The sequence below is a fragment of the Hylaeus volcanicus genome, unplaced genomic scaffold (genome assembly GCF_026283585.1).
Source record: "Hylaeus volcanicus isolate JK05 unplaced genomic scaffold, UHH_iyHylVolc1.0_haploid 12237, whole genome shotgun sequence".
NCBI lineage: Eukaryota > Metazoa > Arthropoda > Insecta > Hymenoptera > Colletidae > Hylaeus > Hylaeus volcanicus.
Window position 1 is genome coordinate 46,359 of NW_026533172.1, and position 23,992 is coordinate 70,350.

The following is a 23,992-nucleotide window of genomic DNA, read 5'->3' on the forward strand; positions in this document are numbered from 1 at the left end:
TTTATTTCTTTAAAAAAGTAGAATTCAAATTTATGATATTATTTTGAAAAAGAAATTTGTAACTTTTAAAAAGATTGAAAAGAATTGCACACTCATGAAATTTTTTCTGCACAAGACATAAACTGGTTTTGCTGCATTAGTTAGGTACTTTTTTATATTTTATCAACCCAAAAGATGAGGTACAGTACAAGCCAGATGATAACATCAAACTATTGAAACCATCAGACTCCGAAAAAGCTGTATACTTTTGTTTCAAACTTTTCAGTGATGTCAAATGAATATTCATTCAGTTTAACAACTTTTAGTCCTTCTGGAAGACTTTTACAGATTGAGCATGCAATCAATGCTGTGAATAATCATGGACAATTGGCTCTAGGTATCAAAGCGAAAAATGGTGTTGTTGTCGTGACACAACGGTCAACAACAAATAATGTCCTAATTGATAAATCAACTTTAAGTAAAGCTGAACCTGTCACAACGCATATAGGATGTGTTTTTTCTGGAATGCCCACAGATTTTCGAGTTATTCTAGGTCGTGCGAGAAAAGAAGCACAAGTATATTATCAAATTTATAAAGAACCTATTCCAGTCCTTCAATTAGTTCGACGTGTTGCTGAAGTTGTACAGGAATATACTCAATCAGGAGGTGTTCGTCCTTTCGGTGTTTCTTTGTTGATATCTGGGTATGATAAAGGGGGGCCTCAGCTTTATCAAATTGATCCTAGTGGGACTTATTTCGCATGGAAAGCAACGGCTTTGGGAAAACATAGTTTGAATGCTAAAACGTTTTTAGAAAAACGGTATTCTGAGGAAATGGAATTAGAGGATGCTTTGCATACTGCCCTTTTAACTCTCAAAGAAAGTTTTGAAGGATCAATGAACGAAAATGACGTTGCTATTGGAGTTGTTCGTGAAAACGAACCTTTTCGAAGCTTATCATCTTCTGAAGTTAAAGATTATATTTTAGAAGTTCAGTGACGTGTATACAATGTATAAACAAAATTATTAAACTAAATTGAATTGTATGTTACATACTTTAACGTGATGAAATAACAATTCATTAACATTTTTTTAAATCATAACTCTTAGTAATAGCTATCTCTTTAAAGTTTAAAGAAAAGACAACAAACGTTACTTTTATATAATTATCAAATGTAAAGTATTTCGTGAATTGCATTGGTATAAAAATTATAAACAAGTGGATAAGAATAAAAACATAGACGAGCATCTTTATATTTTGTCTACTAGTCGCTCAGCTACAGCTACATGTTACGAATAACTGATGACCTATTATCTCAACGAATTAGTGTAGGTTGAGTGTTGTTTGTCTTGTTTCTTTTTATAACGAAAATACACATTTCTGTCAGTTTTAAGAGAATACAAAAATCGAAATACAATACATGTTTTTTTTTGAGAAGATAACACAATAAAATTATTAAATAGTGATCAAAATGAGTTTTTCTCTTAAATTACTACAACACGCTCCTGTAATCTTTTTAGTAGTGTTGCTTTTAATTTTTTCCTTATGTTTTACGCTTGCGTTTTTGTCTTTTAAGCAGAAACCTTTTTTAAACAAAACGCTACAAAATATTATACTTCAAGACAAGGTTGTTTTAAATCATAATTCTATTCGATTACGTTTTGGATTACCAACCAAAAAATCAATTCTTGGTTTACCTGTAGGTCAGCATATTAAATTTTATACTCCCAATCTAGTGGGTAGAATTCCAGGCGAATGGAATGGATGTCAAGATCCGTTTTTTAAGCTGGTTTCAGAAAATACACGTGGTACGACTAATGAGTTATGTATTGAGAGAAAGTATACCCCGGTCACTGGAGATGAAGTTTCAGGATACGTTGATTTCGTTATTAAAGTTTATCGTGGTGGAGAAAACTCAAAATATATTGATGGTGGCAAAGCTTCCCAATATCTTGATTCTCTCAAAATCGGTGACGCTGTAACTATACGTGGCCCTATCGGACTGGTTAAATATATCGGATGTGGTAACTTTCTTTATGGCGCCAAATCTTTACACGACAAAAAAAAGCTTTTAATGATAGCAGGAGGAACAGGCATAACACCCATTTTCCAGCTTATCGACACAATTCTGAATGATCCAAGCGATAAAACAATATTATGTCTTTTATATGCCAACCAAACAGAAGATGACATTCTCCTACACAAAGAGCTACAAATGTTGACTGATAGAAATCCAAAACAACTACAAGTATTTTACACTGTAGATCGACCTATTAAGCCATTAAAGTGGAATCATTTCGTTGGTTACGTTTCTTGTGAAATGATTCAAAAAGTATTCCCTGAATTTCAAGAATCTAGTTTAGCCTTACTTTGTGGTCCTCCTCCTATGGTACATCAAACTTGTCGACCTGCCCTTACTTCAATGGGATGGCCCACGGATCATATTCTAACATTCTAACATACCATGTTCATAAAATTTCTTTTTTTACCACATTTGTGTTATAGTAAATCTTCAAAAAATATATTGTGGCTAAGATGGTTACGTGTAGAAAAAAATATAGATAAATATATATACATAAAATTGTGTTTCTTTTTTTTTCTTCTCAATATCAAATGAAAAAAAAAATTCTTGCATCCAATTCATATTAAAACAGCTTCTCAATGGCATACTCTATTAGTTCTGTCAAATCACCTTGTATTTTTTCAGCTTTTTGTAACAGAGCAATCTCATCCTTTGTGTACCATTTCACATCCTTCACATCATCTCTAGCTCGTACTAAGTTGGTACTCGAAAATTTGATTTTAAGAGGTATCTGAATACACAAAATGATTTTTAATTTTTTGTTAGTATGGGGAATAAATGGCGTTGTATTTTATTACGACAAGTCAACAAAACATGTAATTTGTTAATATTTCATCCCAAAACCTACTGTTGCAATAAGACAGTGAAACTGTGGAGATATGACTTGTGACGCGAACGCTATAGGCCATATAGACTCAATGTCTAGATCAATAAAGTAGAGAATATATTTCGCGTTGAAACGAACGTCAATTGTCAAACCTATGGTTGAAAGTCCTGTTTCTTCTCGCAACTCTCGCAATGCTCCATCTTGTAATGGCTCATTCCAAAAAAGACTTCCACCTGGTAAAGACCACTACGCACGCAAATCTTTGGTCACTCAACTTGTTGGTCGCGGTTTGTGTGGGCAAAAACTTTATGTACTCTCTTTACTTTGTTCTGACCAGGATGATTTTTGCGTAAACACAAAAGAAAGCGTAAATGTTGGTCTAAACCATAGCATAATTGGAAGGGTCAAATTTTTATGTGAGCACCTTGAAAATGACTGGATGCTAGTACAGAAACACCTAAACATGTTCTGCCCATTGTTTTCTCAGCAGTACTGTCAATTTTTTCTTTAACAGTGGTAACTATTCTTGCAATGATGCTTTGAGAAAAGACATTAAGAAGCCTGCTGTTTCATTACAGTGTTGGATATGGTAACAAATTCAACTCAAATACACAAGAGTTTTCTCATTCATTTTACTAGTCTTTGTTAAAAAAAAATATAAGAATTACCTCTAAGAAACAATGGAACAGATTGAAATTGATATATTGAACGCGTAAACAGAATTATAAAAAAAAAGGCAAAAAAATAATTTAATAACTTGTTTGTTACTTACATCTGACAGTTTTAGAGTTTTTGAAATTTGTTTTTTTGGAAGAATCATTTTTTTTTAAATCAATGATACCAACACCATTCAGGAAATGTTTATCTAAAACAATAAAACCAATGTAATGAAAAGCTTTATTTTTCTAGTAACACACGTAAAGCACTATTTGTAACGCTTTAGTAAATGCTATTAATTTTTCATTAGAAAAACTCTGAAATCAACTGTGTGGTTTCTCAATTAATTTATCAAAGAATAAAGAAACGTTACACTGAATCATTCATGTTCGTCATGTCGACTTATGTAACACAAACCTCGAAAAATGATCTTTCAGGATCGATTGATTCTTAGTATCCTTTTTTGTGGAATTCAATAAATCAAAGGTGTCCTTTGGGTTTCTTTGAAAAAATAAAAGAGTGTTTTATTGAACTAAAACATAAGACCTTGAAACTTCATTGAGTGTTTTCTTGCATCAATCCATCTGAATACACAGGTTTCAGAGACATCCAACCTTTGAGATACATACTACAAAAGATTGATTACAAAAGAAGACGGCCAAATAGCGCTCATTCAATTTACATGTATGTTGAACAATCTTTCCCTAGACTGATTTAAAAATATGTTATGGTGTTACTTTGAAGACAAAGACATAGTTTTCTTAATATCACATCCATGATTTCTTCCTCACGCTTAAATAAAAATTTAGCTCTCTTACCTTTGATTAACCGTAATCGTCCGGATAGACTTTCTATCGTATCCTCATTTTCCATTTTTCTCTGTGGAAGTTGGTTTGTGTTGCACTATAACTCTCTTGTAAGAATTAAAAACGTTTACAAGAAATTGTAGCTTTCTTAAAATAATAGAAAAAATAGCGAATTGGTAGTATTTAAGGAAAAAAGACTGTCTTAATGATCTAGACCAGTACTCAAATTCACTCCGAAACTCGGTGATGAATGACTTGGTTCGAACGAGAGTATATTTGTTTAAAAAAATAAAATTTCTTTTTTTTGTGTGTTGAATAACTATTATGTTTTATTAACAAGCTGATCATTATTCTATAACCTTGCTCATGGTTTCTAGAAATCTTGTTATCTGTTGCTTTTCTTGTCGTGGATATTTTCGAACATAGTTTCTCACCAAATGCATAAATGGATAGTAAAAGTAAGTGCTGACAAGGTTTTCTTTTCTTTTACCTTCATTTTTTTATAAATAACCTTAATTTCTATCACACGTCTTTTCTATTAAAATCATAGAGTTATTTTTTAACCAAAACACACATAAAATAGCATTCAATGATTGTAACTCTTAAATCTATGTGTGACTGCCATTTATTAAAGTACGAAGTTGCCACAGGAAAGGCACCCAATAGATCGATTTACATACTTGAAGTAAACCTTGTTTTATTGTGCTGTTGAATCATTATTTTTTAACTTGTCAATATTGTTGTTTCTAAAAGATCCAAGTTAACGTGGAAGAATGATTTTTTTCATCTCGACGTTTTTTGTGTCTTTTTTTGTTAGAATCTCAAAAAGACTGGTGAAATAGAGGCTTGTCTAACAACGATTTCTTTATCGATTCCGTTCTTTTTTTTCAATTGTTTTGTGGGAGACGTTTGCGTAGTTCTACCCTTAAGTGATACATTCATTGTATAGTGATTAAACGTGCTAATATTAAAAAAAGAAAATAACGTTAACAGGTGTTACGCAATCATGAACCAAAGCTAAGGATAGCCACTGTATTCATCATGACATTATTCCCTCAACTACTCAATTGCTTCTTTTTTTATGTGTTTTACCAATTGTTATGTTTCCATATACCGAAACATTTATTGTATACGACAATGTTAACACCCTGCTTAGCCTACTCAGTGTATTTACACTTATTCGGTTTCGTGTTAAGCTGCTTTATTTTTCCACTTCAATATGGTAATATTTTTTTTTGCTTTTCAAAAATGTAATGTCAGCGCCATATTTACTTTAATATTAATGTTACGCAGCGTTTCACGACTTTGAAAACTTTTTAAAATTACCAGAGCTCTTCACGCCCAAGCTTCGCCGTTTTATTTTAATTTGGATTTCTGTTCTTTTGTTTATTGGAATTTATATTTTTTTTTCATTTGTACGTTTTTTCAACATACTGGCACTTTTTCTTTTTTTAAATTTTTTATTATTTTATTCATTTAGAATAAAACCTTACAAAACATTGTTGAGTTTGCATGCCGAAAGTTTATTTCGTCAGCACATCTTGATATGGGATTCTTTATTATAAAATCTTTTAAAATTCGTTTAAGGTCTTATCTTAATTTTGATTCTTTTTTTGAAAGGTTTATTGAAATGTTACTGAAGTAAACTTAAAGGTATTGTCAAATCCATTGTTTGTCTAGGAAATTCTTATTTGTTATTATTCAGCCTTTGGTAACATGTTTTTTTTTTAATGTTATATTGAGGTAAAAGAAAATACATAATTTCCAAAACCGCCAATTGACAAGTTAATTAAGCAACCATTGACAAGATTCGTTTAACTGCGACAAAAAGAATCTTCATATTTGAACATGTTTTTTTATTGAATAAGACAACAACTTTTTTCAAGTAGTAAAGCTTAGCTCTCAAACTCTCATTCCGCCAAATTACTAGAGAGAAATGTATTGTTTTTAAAACATGCTACCATAAGAGTCCACTAAATCTTCGTCAGTCGTTACATTTTTCCTTCTATGCGACTTGTTCTAGTGCGCTACTTATACCACTTTCACGCGTACTAAACTCAGTTGTTATGTAGTATACTTTACAAACCACTCAAGCAACACATAGTTGTTGATGATTAAGCTTCTTTGGATTAATAAAGAAAATTATCTTATAAAGCACTAGATTTATATTACAAAAAAGGAATAAAGTTATAAAAGAACGATACATTTCAAAAAATAGAGAATCGACAAGAATAAGCAAATTTTATAAATTAAAAAAAAAACCTTTAATGCACTTTAGTATTGTATCGTTCTATTAAAAGAATTGACAAAGAGTCAACTTGTTTTAGATTTATATATATATATATATGAATATAAGAGGAAAAAAAAAATTTATATTGAAAAAAAAAACAACTTAAACATTTAAAAAACATCAGGACCTCGATTCATACGACAATCAAAATTATTATAAGAATTCGCGAAATAATCGCATCCTGAAGGATTCATGGGATTCGTTGACGTCAAATAATACTGTAAAGCAAGATTGGCTTCCTTATATTGACGAACTTGTTCATTGGATTGTTTTAAAGACGTCTTGAGATTAGAAATTTCTTCATTTAATTGTGCATTTGTTGCTTGTAAACTAAGAATTTTCTCATATTGTGACAACACAACGGAAGATAACAAACGTAAATTTGTACGAGACGTTTTTTCACTTAAATACTGTTCTTTAGAATTGGAAGAAATCTTTGAAGAAGGAGAAGGATTACTGGAAGGGGAATTCGGTGAAGATTCTGTGAAATTTGGAAAATCAACAATTTGTGATGTTGCAAGCTGTGTTTGTTCATTTGCTTTATAAGAACAATGCTTTAAAGAATGTTTCCCATGCATTTCATTCTCAACTGTATAAACACCATTGGAGGTGGCGCGAGTTGTACAATGTTCTTTACTTTCTTTGTTATTTCTTTCAAGTGCACATAATTCTAGAGACGCATCATTGAAGGAATAAGGTGCTGATTCATGCGGGAATGGGTTACATGAACTTAAGGAACATTTAGACTGTTTATTTGAAAAAGAATCACATAAAGAACGACTTGATATACGTTCTTCAGAATGTAAGTCCTGACAATTTGAATGCATTGTGGAAGTAACTGAATCCCAATCTCGTGTGAAACGTTTTGTTGTCGCTTTATATGTACCATCGGAAATGCGTTCTGCATTATCTTGGTTTGAATGTTCTTCTATTTGTTTGATTAATCGACAAGCTTTAGGAACATCATTAGCGGCCGTTTCTAATAAAGAAGATATTAATCCACTGCCAAAATGGGGGTACTGTTGGTTCAAAAGTACAACATTTTTGTTAAAAGAAAGACTTGTATTAATATGACTAATTTTCGAAGTGATTGGAGATGGAACCGTTGTTGAATTTGTAAAGAAAGCTGAATACTTTAATTTTTTTCGACTATTCAAATGAGAAAATGAATCATTTCTAGGACTATTTGAAACACTTTCAGTTCCAATAGACAAGATTAATGTACCACCTGACATTTTTTTTTATTGTAATGAAAAAGTTAAAATTCACTAGCAATTTCCTTCTCTTTTAAAATATTTTTTTGTTTGTGTACCTGTCATTAGTTGGGTCAGTTGTTGCACCACATGACTTGAAACGTTCTACAAAATAACATCCGTTGTTCTTTCTACTACCGCAAGGAAAATGGAATCCTGTCACATTTTAAATAAAAAATTTCGTCAATGCATAGGTGAATGGGGTACAAACCATAAAAAATGCAATCCTATTGAACAAAAATTAAGACAGTGCTCTACAAAGTAGGTCCATTTTTATATGTAATAATATCACAATTTAAAACTTATATTTAAAAAAAAAAACAACCTTATGTTAACATTTTTTTTATGACCCTTGCGTAAAAAGCTTAAAGTTTAATGGGTGTATAGATCAAGTGATACAACTTGTGAACTGTGTCAAGTAGGTTATGACGCTCTGTTTCACTTATCACTACCAATTCATTCAGAAAACCGGACACTTCATTATGCGCAGAACAATTTCTTAATATGCGTGAATGTAATCGTCCCAGCGGTTCTCACTTATCTATTGACGTAATGTCTTAAGTGAATATATTCCAAAGTTTTATGTTTACATTATAGAAAGAAAAGCAAATAACAATCTACTCGACATTAAAAAAATCTCTAAACGATTCTGTGAAGTTACCCTTAGTTGAAAAACGAATTTCCGTATAGAATTTTTTAAACATGCACTTGATAAGAGTTAACAGTAAACACAAAATTTTATCGAAAATGTGTTGCTGGAACATATTTCAAATAAAAGAATTCTTAATGATAAATTACAATAAAAAGTTACATTTTTGTACTTTATTTTTCTCTTTGTTTTATTAATATGAAAAAAATTTCTGTTATACGCTTCCCCTGTCAATAAAAAATAGTTCTGGACAACAGAAAAACAAAACCTTGTCGAGTGATAAAATGAAACAATCCCGAAATTTGTTATGTACTATATGTGATTAATTTTTTTTATCTTAAGTAATATTTTCGAGTATCTGATGTTATTGTGAAACAAATTTTGTTATTTTGTAAAATAAAAAAAAATGATTTTGTTTTTTGCCAAGTATGTTGTATAACGTTTTCGAAATCTGTCCTAAAAAATTATGTGTTATCCAATATATCATGAGTACTCCAAAGCAACTTTTCACGTACGACAAAAAGTAATCTCTCAAACGAAATGGGGAAATTTGAAACTTGATGAAAATGTTTTAAAAAAACCTTATCGCTATGGTTTGCAACGATTGACAGTAAGTCAACAATATTGCCGAAATGTTAGTGAAGCAAAACTGTTTATATTTTAATAACATACGTCATAAAGAAAATCAAAAGAATGGAAACTGTTTCTCGCGTTTTAGTCATTTTCAGAATATAGGTTATACATGTTTTATGACTTTCTTTATAAAAAGATATGAAATAATGTGAAAACATTAACATTACAATGATTTCTTTATTGCTATTATTCTGCTTTCATTCTTAGATAAAAAACACTCGACTATCTTTACTTTAAAAAGATTATTGTCGTTTTGATTACGTAATTTGTGTTTTCTTATTTGTAAACGAAGCAGTTCAAATCATTTTTTTTTTATCACAAAAAAAAAATTTATAACATAACACAATTTCTTTACTCGAAATGTGGGAACGGATGCTAAAGGAGCCGTGTCCCCTTATGGCAAGGTTACAGAGAATACGAGAAACTATTCAGTATGTCACCTTTGTTGATGTGCTGTCGTCATTCTCATCAAGCACATGCTTACCAAGTCACGACCATCCTTCGCCGACTAATAAAGAAGATCAAACGAGCTTAAGTGTTGTAAATGTTAAAGAAGAAGTTCGATGCCAGCCTGTATGTTATCATAATATTTCGTTAGCCTCGTGTTTATTTTCTAGTCTTCATATCAAAACAACTATGTTTGATCCAAAATTACAACATACGGCATTTCATTCATTCAACCCATTTTTCTCTTTTTGTGAAAATGCATCTTTTAATTTGACTCCTTGTTGCCCAGTTCTACAAGAGGAATGTTCACAAACGATCACAGCCATGAGCACATGTCATGTTTTAAAAGAACATTTTTCTCGTAATGTTCATCAACATGTTTCCTTTATGTTTTCAAAAGAAAATGTGAAAAATCTTTTGTTTGTTGGCTTAGGATGTTCAAATTTAACACTCCAGTTATATTTAGTGAATAGTGCCAAATTAAACTCTTGCTTTGGATATCAGAACGCATGCTCGTTATTAGCTGGTGTACCGAGTAAAGCCTTTTATTTACTTGATACACAAAAACTAGATGAATCACTCGAACGCTCCAGTTTTATTCATGTTATTACATTTTATCCGTTAGAAACAAGTGGAACAAAAGAGTTACCTTTTCTATTACTTTCTGGAACATCCAATGGTTGGATAACGTTATGGATTCTTCAAGAAAAAAGTGGATCTCAAAATGTACTTCCTTTAGAATTGGTACCGATCCTGTCGACTACTATTTCATGCAACTATACTGAAATCACATCTATTCTTATAGTCGATGCTACCCTCACAACGCATGGGAATTCATTGAACAGTTTCCTTTTGAAACTTGTTTTCGTCACGTGCTACCTTTCAGGAGCTGTGTATTATTGGACACTGTCTGTTCCTCTTTGTTATAATGCAGAAAAAAATCTAACGTATCTTGGTACAGGCGATATTTCTACCCTACCTGGGGTCGTCTCTCAACGCCGTCGACTGTGGGCTCAAGATAATGAATTAGGAGGAGTTCTGCGTGCTAAGCTTTGTATTTCTGAACACTACAGTTCTACGGACACAACGATGCGTCAAGTGATTTTAGGAATTTTCGATTGTGCCCATGGTCTCATTATCTTAGAACTTTCTCCAATTCTTCAATTAATCGATCGTTATATTTTTACCCCCAAAACGTCTTCAATTGTGTCTTGTTTATATAATACACCAGTATTAACATTATCTACCCATTATCAGCATAAAGAAAAAGGTTTACCAATGAATACGCCCATTTTTAATATAATGGTAGGCAACTTCTTTTTTTGTCTTTTATTTCCACTTCATGTTAAACGCTTTATTATAGAAAAAACAACATTTTTTTTTCTTTCAGATTTCAACACGCCAATCAGAAGATGCAAATCGGCTCCACCAAACGTTACATCTTGTTTCGTTCTTCTTTCATACTGAACTAAATGAGTGGATTAAAATGCATCGCACCGTTTTACCTCAACTCGACAATCAGTCACCATTACCATGTTTCGAATATATGTTTTATTTAAAAGAAATTAATTTATTGTTGACATTGGATTATACTAATAATTGGTGGCTAGCTTTTGAAGAAAAAGCAAAACAACCCATTGATTTGAATTACCCTAGCATCAATTTAGCATTTCGAAAAATTCACGTTGGTACGTTAAAAAGACAAAGTCAGCAAACAACGAGTAGTTCGTTGTACTATGTCATTCCTACATTTTCATGTGATACCTCTGTCATTGTATCCAACCATGGTATTCTTTTGTCGATTACACGTTTTACTAGCCATCAGCTTGAAACGTTGTGGAAAGCGCAATTGGAAACTTTAAAAATGAATTGTCTTTCAAAAAAGTATATTACTCAAGACGCGTTGGTAGATAGTGCCCAAATTTTGATTAGCATGATCTTTGAGTATTTTTCAACTTTAGAGCATCAAGATAATTTTTCTAATCCGAGTCTTCCTGCTCAAGCATCAAAGCATCTTGTTGATTTTTGTGAATCATTTTTGAACTATTTAGATAAACAGAGTGAGAGAAAAGAGGATCCATTTTTTTTTTTTACTCAACTTGTTTTATTTGTGAACAAAGAATATTTTGCACCATTGTTGATGGATACCAATTCAAGTCAACAAAATAACGCGCAATGTTTACAACCCCTTTTTTATGATTACATAACTTTGGATGAATATACACTTCTTAATTTATCATCAGTACTTTTTGAAGAAGAGGAAAAAGAGTCGATATCTCGGATTTGTAACAATGAGTTTAAAAAAAATCATATAAATCACTCTCATTTTTCTAAGATTTCAGCATCTCAAAAAAAAAAAAACAGTTCTCAAACAGAGACTGTAGGTCAAACGAAAAAACAGAAACACGTCAATAGCTTAAAAAATGAGAACCAAGACCATCAAATGACTCTCCAAGATATATCTATACCTTACTGGACATTGGATTCTTTTCCTATGCTTCACCAAAGTTTACTACACGTACTTTTCTCTTTAATTGTGTGTAATTCTCTTATCTGCGTTGCGGAAGCGTTGTCTTTCGTTTTACCTCATGATTGGTTAACAACTGGTCTCCCACCTTCTTTTTCTTTACTCTTATCTCGTTTATTTTTAAATAACAATGCTTTACAACAACCCTCTTCTCTTTTACTAATTCAAATACTTTGTCAGCTGAATCGTATTATTATATCAAGCGTAACCCATCTTGCTTCGACAGTTTTGTTTCGAGGACAATCCAATGACATAACTCTAATGCATATACATCACAAGGCTGAAGATAACCAATGTGAAACTCTTTTTTCAAATGAAACTTTTCTTTGTACGCTTTTCCCGTCTCTTGTATTTCTACATACGTATGATAAAAGCCTAGACTGCGGTTTCTTTAAAATGTCATTTATTGCAAATGTTTTAAAGTTCAATGAAGAGAGAATTCTTTCTGAGTTTCTTGGTTATTATTTCATACTGCATCGACACTCTTCTTTTAGCTTGCAAGTTTCACAATTTCTTTTAAATCAAGTGGCTTGTTCGATTGGAGAATTGAAATTAACCTGTTGTGTTTTCATCATTTTACATTTACTACAGCATACGCGTGGAATGAGTATATTTGAAAGTGTTTATAAAACAGCTGATGATTTATTACGACGAGTTCAAAATGAACCCAATACATTTGTGGAAGAAATTTATTTATGGAAAGCTTTCTTGCTTATTCCTTCTTGGTCAAAATCAAGTAAATTCGTGTCAACATGGTGTCATCGGGTGATTCACCTCTTACTTGTTATTCCAATCACCTTAAAAGAAGAATTCCAAGAGTTTATTTTAACTTGTTCTAGAGGACAGGAAGAACTCTTAAAAAGTCTTATGACGCATTACAAAACATTTTGTAAAACAGTACCATCTCCAAAAAGCGTTTGTCTTAGCAAATTACCGAAATTAACTTTATGTTTGGCTAAAAAGTATACGTGTGCTTTTGAGGTTTTAACTATGATCGATAAGAATTTATTGTTACCAATCCTTACAGATCCTTTTTACACTGACGACAATTCAGTAGTACAAAGGGCCGAATTGTTTACACAGATGGACACTCTCATCAGCACCCTTGTGTGGTTTTTCACTGAATATATTGAAGAGTATCCTAAAAATTATTCAAGTCACTATATTCTTTCTATTTTATTTTATTTAACTCATTCGCCTAACCTTTGGAGTCGTTATGAAATGATATTTCGAAAACTTCATTATCAATTACAACTCTCGTTATCGAAACAAGTTTTACATTCAAAATATCTGTCTTCGACTCCACAATCTATAACAATATTCCATCAACCTTGTGTTATTAATATTTTGCGTATTTTAGTTCAATATGAACAACTTGTTAATTTAAATTGCCGTGTGTACGATGACACTGCGCAAATTTTAACCAACAAATTGTACATGAAAAAACATCAAGGTTTTGTGATTAACCAAAAAACAGTTCATTCTTTACAAGGCCCAATGCAGTCGTTGCTTGTCCAAAAGTGTAGCATGATCCATTCTCTTATAAGATGCAATACACGGGTTCACCCGTCTCTAGAAACTGCAACATTAACGTATAACCCACTGAATCCACCTCTCTCAATTCAAGCTACTATGAAAAACGAAGTAATTCCTTCAGGTAAAGATAGTTGTTTCTAAATTTGTATAAAAAACCATTTTTTAAGCTTGATGACTTTCATTATTTCACATGAACTATATTTACTTTAAGTTTCCATTTTTTCTTAGATTAAACTCTTTTACTTGTTTAGATGTACAACATGAAGAAGCATCTTGTGAAGCAGAGGACGCTTCACATTATTCTTTTTGTTCAACTACTGTTTTAGCAAAAGGAGTTTCTTTTTAAACCCGCTCTCAACACTCTTAATGAGGTATTCCTAATACTTTATTAAGAGTCTATTTTTTTTCAAATTTTCATTAAGTAATGTTACGTAACTTTTTGTTATCAAAATGATTTCAAACACGTCGACGAAGCTATCTTGATTTGACTGCGTCTACAAGCGATTTTTTTTTTTTAAATAAAATCGTTATGTAGTCATAATCTACAAAAAAAAATAATGGCGCTGCCTTGGACCTATTTAATCTTTTAAATTAACAAATTGTACCTTTTCTTTTTTTCTATAAGCCTATTTTTCTATATTTTAATAACATACAACATTTACAAACAACAAAGACACAGAGTCATACTCTTTTTATTCAATCATAACGTATTAAAGCAATTTCACCGACTTGTTTAATATAACACTAGGTAGATCTTTTAAACAATTATTTTATAACAACTGAAACAATACATACAATTTACAATATTTCTATGAATGTATAGTGATTAAAAACATTCATTAAAGTATTTTTTTGTATGTGTTTTACCAAAAGCTGTCAAGTCGTGCGGATCATTTTTCAAGGTACAACTCGAGTTTAAAAAAAACATCTCGGTGTTTTTACCATAAACATAAAACATTATGAATGGGACGACTAGTGGTTCAGCCTTTTTTTGTTTTGTGAAAAAAAAAATCTCAAATAATAATTTAGTAAATAAAATACACTACGTTTTTTTAGCAATGAAAAGGTGAAATATTATAGAAAATACTAAGAATTTTTTAACGCTTTTCTTGGTCTGGTTGTACGTAATATTATAAAAACACTAGGTTGATTTGTGTTTTTTTTAAGAAATATTGTCGAAAAAACAATAAGACGAATTCGATTTTATTGAAAAGTGAATCAAGTCGTATCATTTGTATAACTTTTGCAGGTCGATAAGAGGTACGTTACGTTTTAGAGTGTTTTGTGTTTGAAATCAAATTGAACTTTGAATTAATTCGTTTTCCGCATTCAATTTAAAAAAAAAATATATACAAATTATCTAACAATTGTTCTTCATGTTTGTCTATTTTTTTTGTACTTTTCAAAACCGGGGGAACACTGAAAACTTCCCGTGAAGTTTCTTTTGTGTGTGATGCATGAGTTTTTGTTCAACTGAAAAACAAGGAACTTTTTTATTTCGATAAAGCAAACAGTTTATTTATAGTTAGTTTTCACTTCCATTTCAACCCTTTGTGACGCATTGTTAGAAATTAAAAAAATAATTCTCAATCTTGTTTAACAGTGTATGCTAGCACTTGTTGCCAGCCTGACTAGAAAATGATGTTTTTTTTGTTTGTTTTCATTGTAGAGTCAAGAAAAATTAAAGGAAGGAATGCGCCGAAAGTATTCGTTTTAATACAACATCGTCATGAAATTACTTGCACTCCACGTTTGTCGCGTGGATGCAAATAAAACTGTTTTTATGGCGTCAAAATCCGACTTGTTAACGTACGGTGAAATGACAGGACACTCAAAGAATAAATTTGCATTGTTTTTGATATCTTTTAACGCATAGCTTCGGGTATTTTGAACGAAAACCTATTCGGGAGTTAGGTAATTTTATCGCTCGAGAAATATTTTTTCGAGTTAGTACGTTTGTCTATTGTATTTTAAAATGACATTCTCATTTTAACATGTGCTTTATAGATCAAGGTTGGACAACAAGAAATCATAATGCATAACGATTACCACTTTCACGCTGTACGATGGAGTGACGGGCTTGGGGTGTCCGCCTTAACTGATAAAGATTATCCTTCCCGTATAGCATTTGAACTTTTAACTCACGTTCATAATGATTTTCGTCAAAAAATATCACGACAAATATGGCAAAATATACAGAACGATTTTTCAGTGCCTTATAAAGAGAATTTGAACGAGTGGATACAAAAATATAAAGTAACATTCTATCTGTATATTTGTTCGCTACTCATATTATCCCTTTCATTATAGAATCCTTTAGAGTTCGATTCCGTTTCTCGTGTAATGAATAAAGTAGAAGAAACGAAAGTACGGTGTAGAACAAATTTTTATAAACAAAAAAAATTGCATTTGTTTTCTAGGAAATTTTGCGTATGAATATTGAGCAAATATTAGGAAATCAAGAGCAAATAGAAAAACTTGTAAATCAAAGTGAAGATGTGTCCGGTAAATGTCTATGATTTTTTTCTAAATGTCAGTGTATTTTTTTTTTATAACAGTGCAATCTGAATTAATGTTCAAGGCAGCTAAAAAAGCTAATAAAAGTTGTTGTCGATTACAATAAAAATGTTGTTATTTGCCTAAAAAAAAGCTGTTATAGGTTTTTAAAAATATTTTAAGCTGCATGTTTGACTTTTTAAATCATAAAAACTATTTTCTTGTAATTTTTTATAATGTGTGATACAGCGAGGGCTGTCGCTTTAATTAGTGGGGGAAAGGACAGTTTATTCACATTACATATAGCACAAATTTTAGGATATAAAATAGAAATTTTAGGACATATTCAAGCGAAAAATTCCACAGGTTCCAAACTTTTTTTTATGGAATAAACAAAAACTTTTTAAAACTTTAACGCGTTTGTGTTTATCATAGATGATATAGATAGTTATATGTATCAAACGGTGGGCTCATCTTGTGTGCAAGGCATCGCTGAATGTTTAAGCCTTCCTATTAAAACACATATTTTAAAAGGTTAATATATCTTTTTTTGTTAACGTTTTTTTTTTTTTAATAAAATGTTTATTGAAGGTACTTCAAAACAAACAGATAGTATTCTTTATAATAAAATAGAAGGTGACGAAGTCGAAGATCTTTATGAATTATTGACTGACATTGTGGTACAGAAATAAAATCCTAGATGTCATTAGCTTTCTTTTAAAGATCCTTGTTAAAATTTTTTTTTAAAGAAAGAGTATCCACGTGTGAAATATGTCATAACTGGAGCGATTTTATCGAATTATCAAAGATGTCGTGTTGAAAATGTGTACGTTGAAGCCTTTCTTCTTTATTTATCATTTTTATGTTCTCTTTTTTAGATGCCAAAGGTTGGATTTAGTGTCTCTTGCTTTTTTATGGAAAATGCCACAGTCTATTGTACTTCATTTAATGACGTGTTCAAAAGAATACAATTTCATTTTAATTAAAGCTGCGTCTATGGGGTTAACACAAAACGATTTGGGTCAATCTATTCACGACTTGACATCCAAATTTTTGACAATGGCATGTTTGTCGTATCTGAAACTATAACGTGTTTTTTTATTTGAACTTTGTTTTTTAGGAAAAGGAATTTGGCTTTAATTGCTGCGGTGAAGGTGGGGAGTATGAAACTATCACATTGAATTCTCCTTTATTCAAAAAAAAATTTATAAAAACGTAACATGTTCTTTCTACGTTTCGCATAAATCATTAATGTGCGTCTACGTGTGATTATGAGGGCAGACCAAACTGGAAGACGAAAAACGTATCAGATGATGCCATCTGTTCTGTGTGTTACCTTTATCTAGAAGATTCTGTCATTCTTGGTGAAAAAGGTACTTTACAAAAACGAAGTTTCTTTGTTTTCCTCTTGAACAAAAAAGTAATACTAACAAAGTGCATTGAGCGGTGGTATGAATTGTTATAGAATAAGCCGTTCTTTTTCTTTATTTTGGTTTAGCAAACATTTATTTTATCAATGACAACTTGATTTTATTGTTTCTGGTAGTCCATAACGATAAAGCCCCTACTTGCGATATTATTGAGAAGATTTATATTGAAAGGCTTTATGAAAACCGCTATTATTTATTAGATCTTTTAGGAACATTAGATTATATGAAATTTTATTGCGAGCCCGAAAATGAAACACATTTTTATTTTGAAATATGTAAAACAAATTCTTTAACCATTGACGGAAACATTTTTTTCTTGTCACAAGAACTTTTAACAAATTTGTCTGAAAGCCATTTAAAAAAAAACGGAAAAAATGACAATTTGTAAGAAGTTTCTTCGTCAACAAAAGAAATATTGAAAAAGTTACGTTTAGGCTTTCATTTTTTGGCGCTTTTGTTAAAAAGGAAGGAGAAAGGAAAGAAGAGCCTCACCTTATTTTGAGAAATACTACTGACGTTATTAAGGTAGTCCACTCGAGTGATTCTGCCTTGTTTGCTATCTACTTTGTCATCACTCAAGCCAAACGCAGGTCCTAGATCTCTATCGCTTTGGCGTTCATTCGTTCCCTGTATCGAAACGATTTATGATTCGGCTTTTATAGAAGAAAGGTACTTATATGTTGTGCGACATGAATGTTTATTTAAAAAAAAAATGTACCTTTACATGTAGAACGCTTGTAACAAATTGGATTAATGGAAAAGTACCACACACTTGTGAAGAACCAACGTGTATGTATTCTGAATTGATTCTTGCCTTACGGAATTTACGGAATTTATTATATGATTATGGTTTCCATTTCAAACATGTTCGTTTTTTGGACATTTACCTAAGTCACACTTTTCCTGTTTCCAATCCAACTATTTTTGCTTCTTTATTAACGCGTATTTGGCAAATGAATTTCGTTTTTGATAAAGGATCCATTACTGAATTGAATGAAAAAATTAACAAACGTCTTGAAATTATTTGGATAAATGAATCATTTGCTCGAAATATGAACCTTTATCACGTTCCGCCAGCGTATCAAAAAACAGTTCAAAAAAACCTTCCACAATTTCGTTTAAATCAGACGCGTCAAGTGATGTACGGCTTCAATGTTATGCTACGTGCTATTGCTTTTAAATCATTGGCTTAACAACACTATCCTAATTTTTTTTCTTTTTTTAATTATCTCTACGAGTATAATAAGAGACAATAACAAAAGAAAATAAAGATTTATTGAACATTTTCTTGGATTGTTTTTTCTCACAATTCATGTTTTAACATTTATAGTAAAAAGAGCTCAATCATACACAATTTTTTGAAAAACTTAAAAAATTAGCAAGATATTCTTTCATTTCAATGACTTGAGTGTTACTTGTATTGACATACTTTATATAACCTAAAAAATAATTTTAAAACAAGGAAGAAACAAACGCTTGCATTACCTTCAATAACGCTAATAATCTCATCAATTCTCACTCCTTTTAGATTAAGCAATTGGAAAATTTGCTTCGTCACAAGAACATTGCCCATATTCGCTAATCGAATAAGGATGATATCAGCACATTGTACTATAAATAAACCTAGGAAGATTTCATTGAATGGAACATTTAGAGTCATATATCGTTTAAAACAAACCTGCATCACATTGCTTTAAATACTCTTCTTCTTTCGCATTAATAGAAAACTAAATAATGTAGAGTCAATGCAAACATAGGAAAAAAAGAATTACCCCTTCAGGTAATTCTTGTATATTCTGGCTTTGTTTTTTACATCCTGTTTGTTTTTCTACGACCTGATCATGAAAAAAAAAAAAAAGATTTCGCAAAAAGGCAATTTGTATAATGTTTTCCTAACTTGATAATAATAATACTGATGTAATTCTAGCAATCTTTCTAATTTCTCAAATTTATTTTCTGTGAATTTATTAAGCACGCGAGCTGAAAAATACAAAAAAAAATATTATTTGCTACACAGCACTATAGCTTTAAACACCTAAAGGGGTTCCAGTACTGTAACGGCATAAGTGTAAGATAATATGAAGGCAATACTCTGAAATGTTTTGAGAAAAAAAAAATATTGATTGTGTATCATAACGTTTAATCAACACAAAAAACGCTATTCAGATCACTTTTGAAGGATTGTTGAAAAAGAACATTTGAATTTTTTTAATGATTTGATACACAAAATATACCATCCTCGTCTTTCCATTCCTTGCTTGCCGGATAACAACGAACACCCTAGTACGTAGTAGCGAATGAATAGTAAAACACAAACTACATCAAAAACATCAACAATCACTTGTTTACAAAATATTCCAAATAACGATTTTAAACCTAAACTATAATATAAATATCAAGTCTTTAAATAATAAAAAAAAGTTTCTACCGTTCAATAAAAACATGGCAATTTTCCCGGTGCGCATCTAAAGTATATGTTGTTATTTTTAAAGCCAAAGGATATATAAGCCTTCTATCTCGAAGTAAGCGGATCATAAGATCGATTCCTAGTACTTGCCGAAAAATGTCTTGATTTTCTTTCACTTTTAATAAAGACATTAAAGAATTGCCAATATTCGCAACAAATTCTTCTTCATTAGCAGATCTAGCATCAATTTTACGATACACTGATATGCAGCGTAATAATTTTTCGATTGCGTTCGACTCGGATTGATTTCCTAGAAAAGACTACACAAACACGTTGATTAAAACCAAATGAGTTATTTTTCAGTGAGACTCTAAAAAATACTTACACGAGATTTTTCGTTATGTTGCAATATTACTGAAAGAAGTTCCGCAGTATAACATCTATTATACGATATATTAGGAAATTTATCTTTTGTATCCACAGGTCCGCGTATGGTTTTGATCAAGTAGCACAAAAACCTAATAGACAAAAAAAAAATCTTTTAATTTTTTTTCCAATCAAAATAGACAAGGCAATACTTTGGTGATTCCAACAAAAACCGTTCTGATACAAGTATAGGATTCATTTCTAATAGGTTGTCGACAAGCTACAACCATAAATACAAGCAACGAAGACAAAAAAAAAAGTCTACTTTAATATTTTGAGCATTGATTACTTGGAGTGTCGTTGTAATTATATCCTGATCTTCATTTTCTTCAGTATCATCAAGTCGAGTCAATAATTCCGTAAGGAAACTTGTGATTCCCACGTTTAGCTAAAAAAAGATACAAGGTCTACATGAGCAGAAATTCAATTGCTTGATAACATTTTTTTCTATTAAGAAAATAAAAGAAGACTATTTTCTCAAATTCATAATTGTTTTTCTACAAAAATAAGGATTGCTAAGCTTTGATGTTGATTTACATTATGAATTCGAGTGTTAAGCAGAAAGCTTACCAATGCATTAAGAATGGTTGATTCATCTTCGACTTCGACGTCCGGTGACGTCAAATCGACAATGGTTGAAGCAACCGTTCCCGCAAGATCCACATTGGCATGACTCAGTAATGGAACTAATAAGAAAAATCCTTCGGCCGATAGAAACGCATTTATAAGGTCTGAGGAAGCACAAAGATTCTTAAGCCTTGTTATATCCTCTTCCAAATCCACCTCCGATTTCATAAATCTAGTTTTCAATAAAGATTTCAAATAAGACTAAAGAGTGACAAATGCAACTCTGCTTACTTTTCTGGACTCTCTGGATATTTTAAACGCATCACTTGATTTGTTTGTATGGATGATTTTAATTGATCAACGATTTGCTTCATATTATTGACAGATAATGTAAAGGCGATTCCGTCCTGTTGTTTAAATCCAACCATAGTATATTGAACATGATTGTTTTTTTTTAATAAACCAATTCTATTGTTTCAAAAATTCATTATGTTTTTCCTATATATCTTACTCTATCTTGATTATCTAGTAATTGTTGAATTTCTTTTGATGATAAATTTTCTGGAAGTTTCTCCAAACTGAATGCATCTTTAGTTTTTTTTGAACGATTTTCGTTCAAATTTTCCGCTTTCCGTTTGTTGGAAGTATGTACAGACATTTCTACTTTGTTAATTTTGTAAATAAAAGCCGTATGCTTTTTTCTTTAGAGATTTCTTATTAATTTTTCACCGTACTTTCTCACTGTAACGAGTTCTGTTCCTAGACTCTCTAATTAAAGCGTACGATTTTCCCCAACATCTTTTTAAAGTTGATGCAAGTGCGTACTTTTGTTATACTATTTGACTCCTTCTTTAGAAAAATTTGAATTGGTACAGTACATGAATGCAGCAACTTTCAAACGTAATCACCACTATAACAGATTTTTTTTAAACGGACATATTTTTATGTTTCTCAACGAACATCATGTGAACCTTTGATAAAAAACATTACTTAATACCTTTTTTTGTGCTGTATTATCTATTAAAAACTACGATCTCTAAATTTTTTTTTTCTTTGACCAATTACAAAATACGAACTTGACGCTCATTTAAAGACGATCAAGTATCATATGCTTGATATCATCTATTTCTTGTTTCACATTAGTATTCGCTGGCAAGGGAATATTTATAAAAATACTTTGAATATTCTCACGTGTATACAATCCACCTGATATGTTTCAGTATAAAATGTAGAGTGTCGGTTAATTAAGTTCATTACCTTTGAGAGCATCTTCTACTAAGGGAACTACCTCAGGAAACAGAGAATCAGTATAGAGTTTAACGTTTGAGATTTGGCCATTTACAATATTCAAATGCAACTCAACTGTTGCCTGACTTAATCGATCTTGTAGAGTATGGGAGAATTCAGGAGTCTTTCCAAAACGCCAGTTCCAATCTTTCAGCTGGTTGTAGGTGGACACGAAATTCGGATCTTTTGTTATTTCAGATTCTTTATCAACGGAAAACGTCTATACCAAAAAAAAAAAAGTTTTTAATAAGCAATAATGATTTCTTTACAAAGATATTGGTCGTCACTCAATCTACTTTTATCAATTTTACCCAAACTACTATAAGGTGAGTTATACCATCAATTCTAGGATGTATGACCGACGTTTTGAGTAAAACGTTGCTTTTAAAGTATCAATGACTGTATTTAGTGGTCTGACCAATACCTTCATTGGTACCATTATCAAAATAAGAACTTGTTTTTTACACAAAACTCTAGATTTTTGATAGCTTTATTCAAACTGTCAATAAAAAAAGCATTGAATTTCAGTAACCTTTTTATTTCATTTGACGCTTTAAAAGCATTTCTAAACTTTTCGATGAAACAAAAACTTACTAAGCAAGCTTCGTTAGAACTATATTGTTTACAAAATTCTTCAATAAGAGGTTCTTGAAGTGTTTCGTGGGAAATATTTGGATTTAATTCTTTCAAATTCATAACACGTGAAGACACACTACTAACACCTTTCGACTGTAACTTCTTCGAATTCGGTGTAAGGTACTTTTCTACTGCTTTCATATCTGTATCTATTAAAAGTGTTCCATGTTGTAGAGATAAGTTGGGTTCTCCCACTTTGCGCAATTGTTTAAATGCAGAACCGGAAATCTATATTGCAAGAGAATTCGACATTTATATCGCATGAAATAGATCTTTCAAGACTGAGAAAATTTACGAACTAAAAAACGTACTTTTTTGTTATTAACCACCATATCATTTCTTCCACTTGCCTCACCATGTATATTAAAGTAATGCTTCAAAACATTCAATATAATGTTATTATTTTTCTCTGAATCGTACATCTTTTCTGGTAGTAATAAAGTAAAGCAAGAATTTCCTAAATCTTGATACACGGCTCCTCCACCACTAAAACGACGAGCTATGTCAACGCCGTCTTGTTGCATAAGTTCCCAGCGGCATTCACTCCATGGATTTTGATGTCTTCCAATGACAACATTGCTTGCATTTCTCCACCAAAAAAACAAAGGACAGGGGGGTCGTAGAACATTCATAAGGTAATCTTCTACTGCTAAATTAAAATGAATTTCATTAACATTGGATACAATAGCAATACTATTGGGTTTGTCATGTAAACCAAAGCAATGTTTTAATGTTGTTTGACTTCGTTTACAACATTTGTTTGCGGAAGGACGAAATGCTTTATTCAGCGCTGGTCTTATATAACGAAACATTTTTTACAAGAGATTCTATACTATTTGACTTTAATAACACCTGTTATCCTACCTGATACCTCAGGTGTTGTTTACGCACTACACCATACTATAGTATTGAACCAACATTGTTTTGAAAATCATAGTGTTGGTTGCGTGTTGCTTATTAGCGTAAATTTTGTATCTGTTTACACTGTTAAAAAGAGTACGATCAAATCTTTTTTGACATAGGTTAAAAAAGAACAAACTCATGCCAGTAACTAAA

At 31.3% G+C, this 23,992-nt stretch overlaps 8 protein-coding genes across 18 annotated transcripts; 5 read left to right on the plus strand and 3 right to left on the minus strand.

Annotated features, from left to right (window-relative positions):
- Positions 1–122: 122 nt before the first annotated feature.
- LOC128883896 (uncharacterized) lies at positions 123–1,103 on the plus strand. The gene has a single exon (XM_054136752.1). The coding sequence runs from the start codon at positions 268–270 to the stop codon at positions 976–978; it is 711 nt and encodes a 236-aa protein (XP_053992727.1). The 5' UTR covers positions 123–267; the 3' UTR covers positions 979–1,103.
- Positions 1,104–1,327: 224 nt separating this feature from the next.
- Positions 1,328–2,439, plus strand: LOC128884416 (NADH-cytochrome b5 reductase 3-like). Its single transcript, XM_054137819.1, has 2 exons — positions 1,328–1,487; positions 1,560–2,439. Exons 1-2 carry the CDS (start codon positions 1,452–1,454, stop codon positions 2,436–2,438), a joined length of 915 nt encoding a protein of 304 aa, XP_053993794.1. The 5' UTR covers positions 1,328–1,451; the 3' UTR covers position 2,439.
- A 37-nt stretch (positions 2,440–2,476) lies between these two features.
- Positions 2,477–4,224, minus strand: LOC128884417 (uncharacterized). 3 transcript variants are annotated; one of them, XM_054137821.1, is made up of 7 exons: positions 3,964–4,222; positions 3,662–3,754; positions 3,314–3,559; positions 3,213–3,268; positions 3,042–3,135; positions 2,911–2,984; positions 2,477–2,793 (listed from the first exon to the last, which is right to left on the minus strand). In XM_054137821.1, the coding sequence occupies exons 3-7, from the start codon at positions 3,363–3,365 to the stop codon at positions 2,626–2,628; spliced, it is 444 nt and encodes a 147-aa protein (XP_053993796.1). In that variant the 5' UTR covers positions 3,366–3,559; positions 3,662–3,754; positions 3,964–4,222; the 3' UTR covers positions 2,477–2,625. The 3 variants fall into 3 exon arrangements, with proteins under 3 accessions (XP_053993796.1, XP_053993798.1, XP_053993795.1); XM_054137820.1 differs by having other exon boundaries at positions 2,626–2,793; positions 3,314–3,452; positions 3,964–4,224; XM_054137823.1 differs by lacking the exons at positions 3,662–3,754; positions 3,964–4,222 and having other exon boundaries at positions 3,314–3,450; positions 3,558–3,657.
- Positions 4,225–7,985: 3,761 nt separating this feature from the next.
- LOC128884418 (uncharacterized) lies at positions 7,986–8,687 on the plus strand. The gene is made up of 4 exons (XM_054137824.1): positions 7,986–8,156; positions 8,260–8,313; positions 8,360–8,444; positions 8,493–8,687. The coding sequence occupies exons 1-4, from the start codon at positions 8,044–8,046 to the stop codon at positions 8,583–8,585; spliced, it is 345 nt and encodes a 114-aa protein (XP_053993799.1). The 5' UTR covers positions 7,986–8,043; the 3' UTR covers positions 8,586–8,687.
- A 172-nt stretch (positions 8,688–8,859) lies between these two features.
- Positions 8,860–14,387, plus strand: LOC128883821 (uncharacterized). Of its 2 annotated transcripts, XM_054136576.1 has the most exons (4): positions 8,860–9,154; positions 9,226–10,929; positions 11,015–13,808; positions 13,939–14,387. In XM_054136576.1, the coding sequence occupies exons 2-4, from the start codon at positions 9,538–9,540 to the stop codon at positions 14,031–14,033; spliced, it is 4,281 nt and encodes a 1,426-aa protein (XP_053992551.1). In that variant the 5' UTR covers positions 8,860–9,154; positions 9,226–9,537; the 3' UTR covers positions 14,034–14,387. The 2 variants fall into 2 exon arrangements, with proteins under 2 accessions (XP_053992551.1, XP_053992552.1); XM_054136577.1 differs by lacking the exon at positions 13,939–14,387 and having other exon boundaries at positions 8,860–10,929; positions 11,015–11,530; positions 11,586–11,802.
- Positions 14,388–14,717: 330 nt separating this feature from the next.
- Positions 14,718–18,904, plus strand: LOC128884404 (diphthine--ammonia ligase-like). Of its 6 annotated transcripts, XM_054137793.1 has the most exons (19): positions 14,718–14,807; positions 14,855–14,947; positions 15,126–15,291; positions 15,357–15,496; positions 15,564–15,633; positions 15,695–15,943; positions 15,998–16,054; positions 16,108–16,192; positions 16,246–16,549; positions 16,619–16,717; positions 16,775–16,863; positions 16,933–17,009; positions 17,062–17,245; positions 17,304–17,398; positions 17,465–17,556; positions 17,730–17,997; positions 18,048–18,138; positions 18,194–18,282; positions 18,344–18,904. In XM_054137793.1, exons 9-19 carry the CDS (start codon positions 16,420–16,422, stop codon positions 18,804–18,806), a joined length of 1,677 nt encoding a protein of 558 aa, XP_053993768.1. In that variant the 5' UTR covers positions 14,718–14,807; positions 14,855–14,947; positions 15,126–15,291; positions 15,357–15,496; positions 15,564–15,633; positions 15,695–15,943; positions 15,998–16,054; positions 16,108–16,192; positions 16,246–16,419; the 3' UTR covers positions 18,807–18,904. The 6 variants fall into 6 exon arrangements, with proteins under 6 accessions (XP_053993768.1, XP_053993769.1, XP_053993766.1 ...); XM_054137794.1 differs by having other exon boundaries at positions 14,855–15,291; positions 15,564–15,637; XM_054137791.1 differs by having other exon boundaries at positions 14,855–15,291.
- LOC128884406 (beta-catenin-like protein 1) lies at positions 18,860–23,768 on the minus strand. 3 transcript variants are annotated; one of them, XM_054137799.1, is made up of 19 exons: positions 23,248–23,768; positions 22,895–23,164; positions 22,638–22,799; positions 22,271–22,520; positions 21,525–22,219; positions 21,305–21,420; positions 21,017–21,245; positions 20,736–20,834; positions 20,599–20,666; positions 20,406–20,538; positions 20,042–20,340; positions 19,955–19,994; positions 19,848–19,893; positions 19,649–19,705; positions 19,511–19,593; positions 19,386–19,448; positions 19,292–19,340; positions 19,099–19,236; positions 18,860–19,052 (listed from the first exon to the last, which is right to left on the minus strand). In XM_054137799.1, the coding sequence occupies exons 5-19, from the start codon at positions 21,669–21,671 to the stop codon at positions 18,958–18,960; spliced, it is 1,662 nt and encodes a 553-aa protein (XP_053993774.1). In that variant the 5' UTR covers positions 21,672–22,219; positions 22,271–22,520; positions 22,638–22,799; positions 22,895–23,164; positions 23,248–23,768; the 3' UTR covers positions 18,860–18,957. The 3 variants fall into 3 exon arrangements, with proteins under 3 accessions (XP_053993774.1, XP_053993773.1, XP_053993772.1); XM_054137798.1 differs by having other exon boundaries at positions 22,612–22,799; XM_054137797.1 differs by lacking the exon at positions 22,638–22,799.
- Positions 22,101–23,748, minus strand: LOC128884454 (lipoate-protein ligase A-like). Its single transcript, XM_054137885.1, has 4 exons — positions 23,248–23,748; positions 22,895–23,164; positions 22,271–22,520; positions 22,101–22,162 (listed from the first exon to the last, which is right to left on the minus strand). Exons 1-4 carry the CDS (start codon positions 23,746–23,748, stop codon positions 22,101–22,103), a joined length of 1,083 nt encoding a protein of 360 aa, XP_053993860.1.
- Positions 23,769–23,992: the final 224 nt, after the last annotated feature.

Bases quoted from the DNA above. Each gene is read 5' to 3' on its own strand.
- LOC128884454 (XM_054137885.1), bottom strand. From the start codon at position 23,748: ATGTTTCGTTATATAAGACCAGCGCTGAATAAAGCATTTCGTCCTTCC. The intron at 23,165-23,247 runs GTACGTTTTTTA...CTTGCAATATAG, and splicing joins TGGTGGTTAATAACAAAAAA to ATTTCCGGTTCTGCATTTAA. The intron at 22,521-22,894 runs GTAAGTTTTTGT...TTTTTGGTATAG, and splicing joins GTTCTAACGAAGCTTGCTTA to ACGTTTTCCGTTGATAAAGA.
- LOC128884406 (XM_054137797.1), bottom strand. From the start codon at position 21,671: ATGTCTGTACATACTTCCAACAAACGGAAAGCGGAAAATTTGAACGAA. The intron at 20,835-21,016 runs GTAAGCTTTCTG...ATCTTTTTTTAG, and splicing joins CAACCATTCTTAATGCATTG to CTAAACGTGGGAATCACAAG. The intron at 20,667-20,735 runs GTAATCAATGCT...TTATGGTTGTAG, and splicing joins TAATTACAACGACACTCCAA to CTTGTCGACAACCTATTAGA.
- LOC128884418 (XM_054137824.1), top strand. From the start codon at position 8,044: ATGGAATCCTGTCACATTTTAAATAAAAAATTTCGTCAATGCATAGGT. The intron at 8,314-8,359 runs GTAGGTTATGAC...CAATTCATTCAG, and splicing joins CAACTTGTGAACTGTGTCAA to AAAACCGGACACTTCATTAT. The intron at 8,445-8,492 runs GTAATGTCTTAA...TTTACATTATAG, and splicing joins GTTCTCACTTATCTATTGAC to AAAGAAAAGCAAATAACAAT.
- LOC128884416 (XM_054137819.1), top strand. From the start codon at position 1,452: ATGAGTTTTTCTCTTAAATTACTACAACACGCTCCT. The intron at 1,488-1,559 runs GTAATCTTTTTA...TCTTTTAAGCAG, and splicing joins AATTACTACAACACGCTCCT to AAACCTTTTTTAAACAAAAC.
- LOC128884417 (XM_054137820.1), bottom strand. From the start codon at position 3,709: ATGATTCTTCCAAAAAAACAAATTTCAAAAACTCTAAAACTGTCAGAT. The intron at 3,453-3,661 runs GTAAGTAACAAA...TAATGAAACAGC, and splicing joins AAACTCTAAAACTGTCAGAT to AGGCTTCTTAATGTCTTTTC. The intron at 2,985-3,041 runs GTTTGACAATTG...TTATTGATCTAG, and splicing joins AACAGGACTTTCAACCATAG to ACATTGAGTCTATATGGCCT.
- LOC128883896 (XM_054136752.1), top strand. From the start codon at position 268: ATGTCAAATGAATATTCATTCAGTTTAACAACTTTTAGTCCTTCTGGA.
- LOC128884404 (XM_054137794.1), top strand. From the start codon at position 16,420: ATGTGTGATACAGCGAGGGCTGTCGCTTTAATTAGTGGGGGAAAGGAC. The intron at 17,998-18,047 runs GTAAGAAGTTTC...AGTTACGTTTAG, and splicing joins AACGGAAAAAATGACAATTT to GCTTTCATTTTTTGGCGCTT. The intron at 18,139-18,193 runs GTAGTCCACTCG...TCATCACTCAAG, and splicing joins ATACTACTGACGTTATTAAG to CCAAACGCAGGTCCTAGATC.
- LOC128883821 (XM_054136576.1), top strand. From the start codon at position 9,538: ATGTGGGAACGGATGCTAAAGGAGCCGTGTCCCCTTATGGCAAGGTTA. The intron at 10,930-11,014 runs GTAGGCAACTTC...TTTTTCTTTCAG, and splicing joins CGCCCATTTTTAATATAATG to ATTTCAACACGCCAATCAGA. The intron at 13,809-13,938 runs GTAAAGATAGTT...TTACTTGTTTAG, and splicing joins AAACGAAGTAATTCCTTCAG to ATGTACAACATGAAGAAGCA.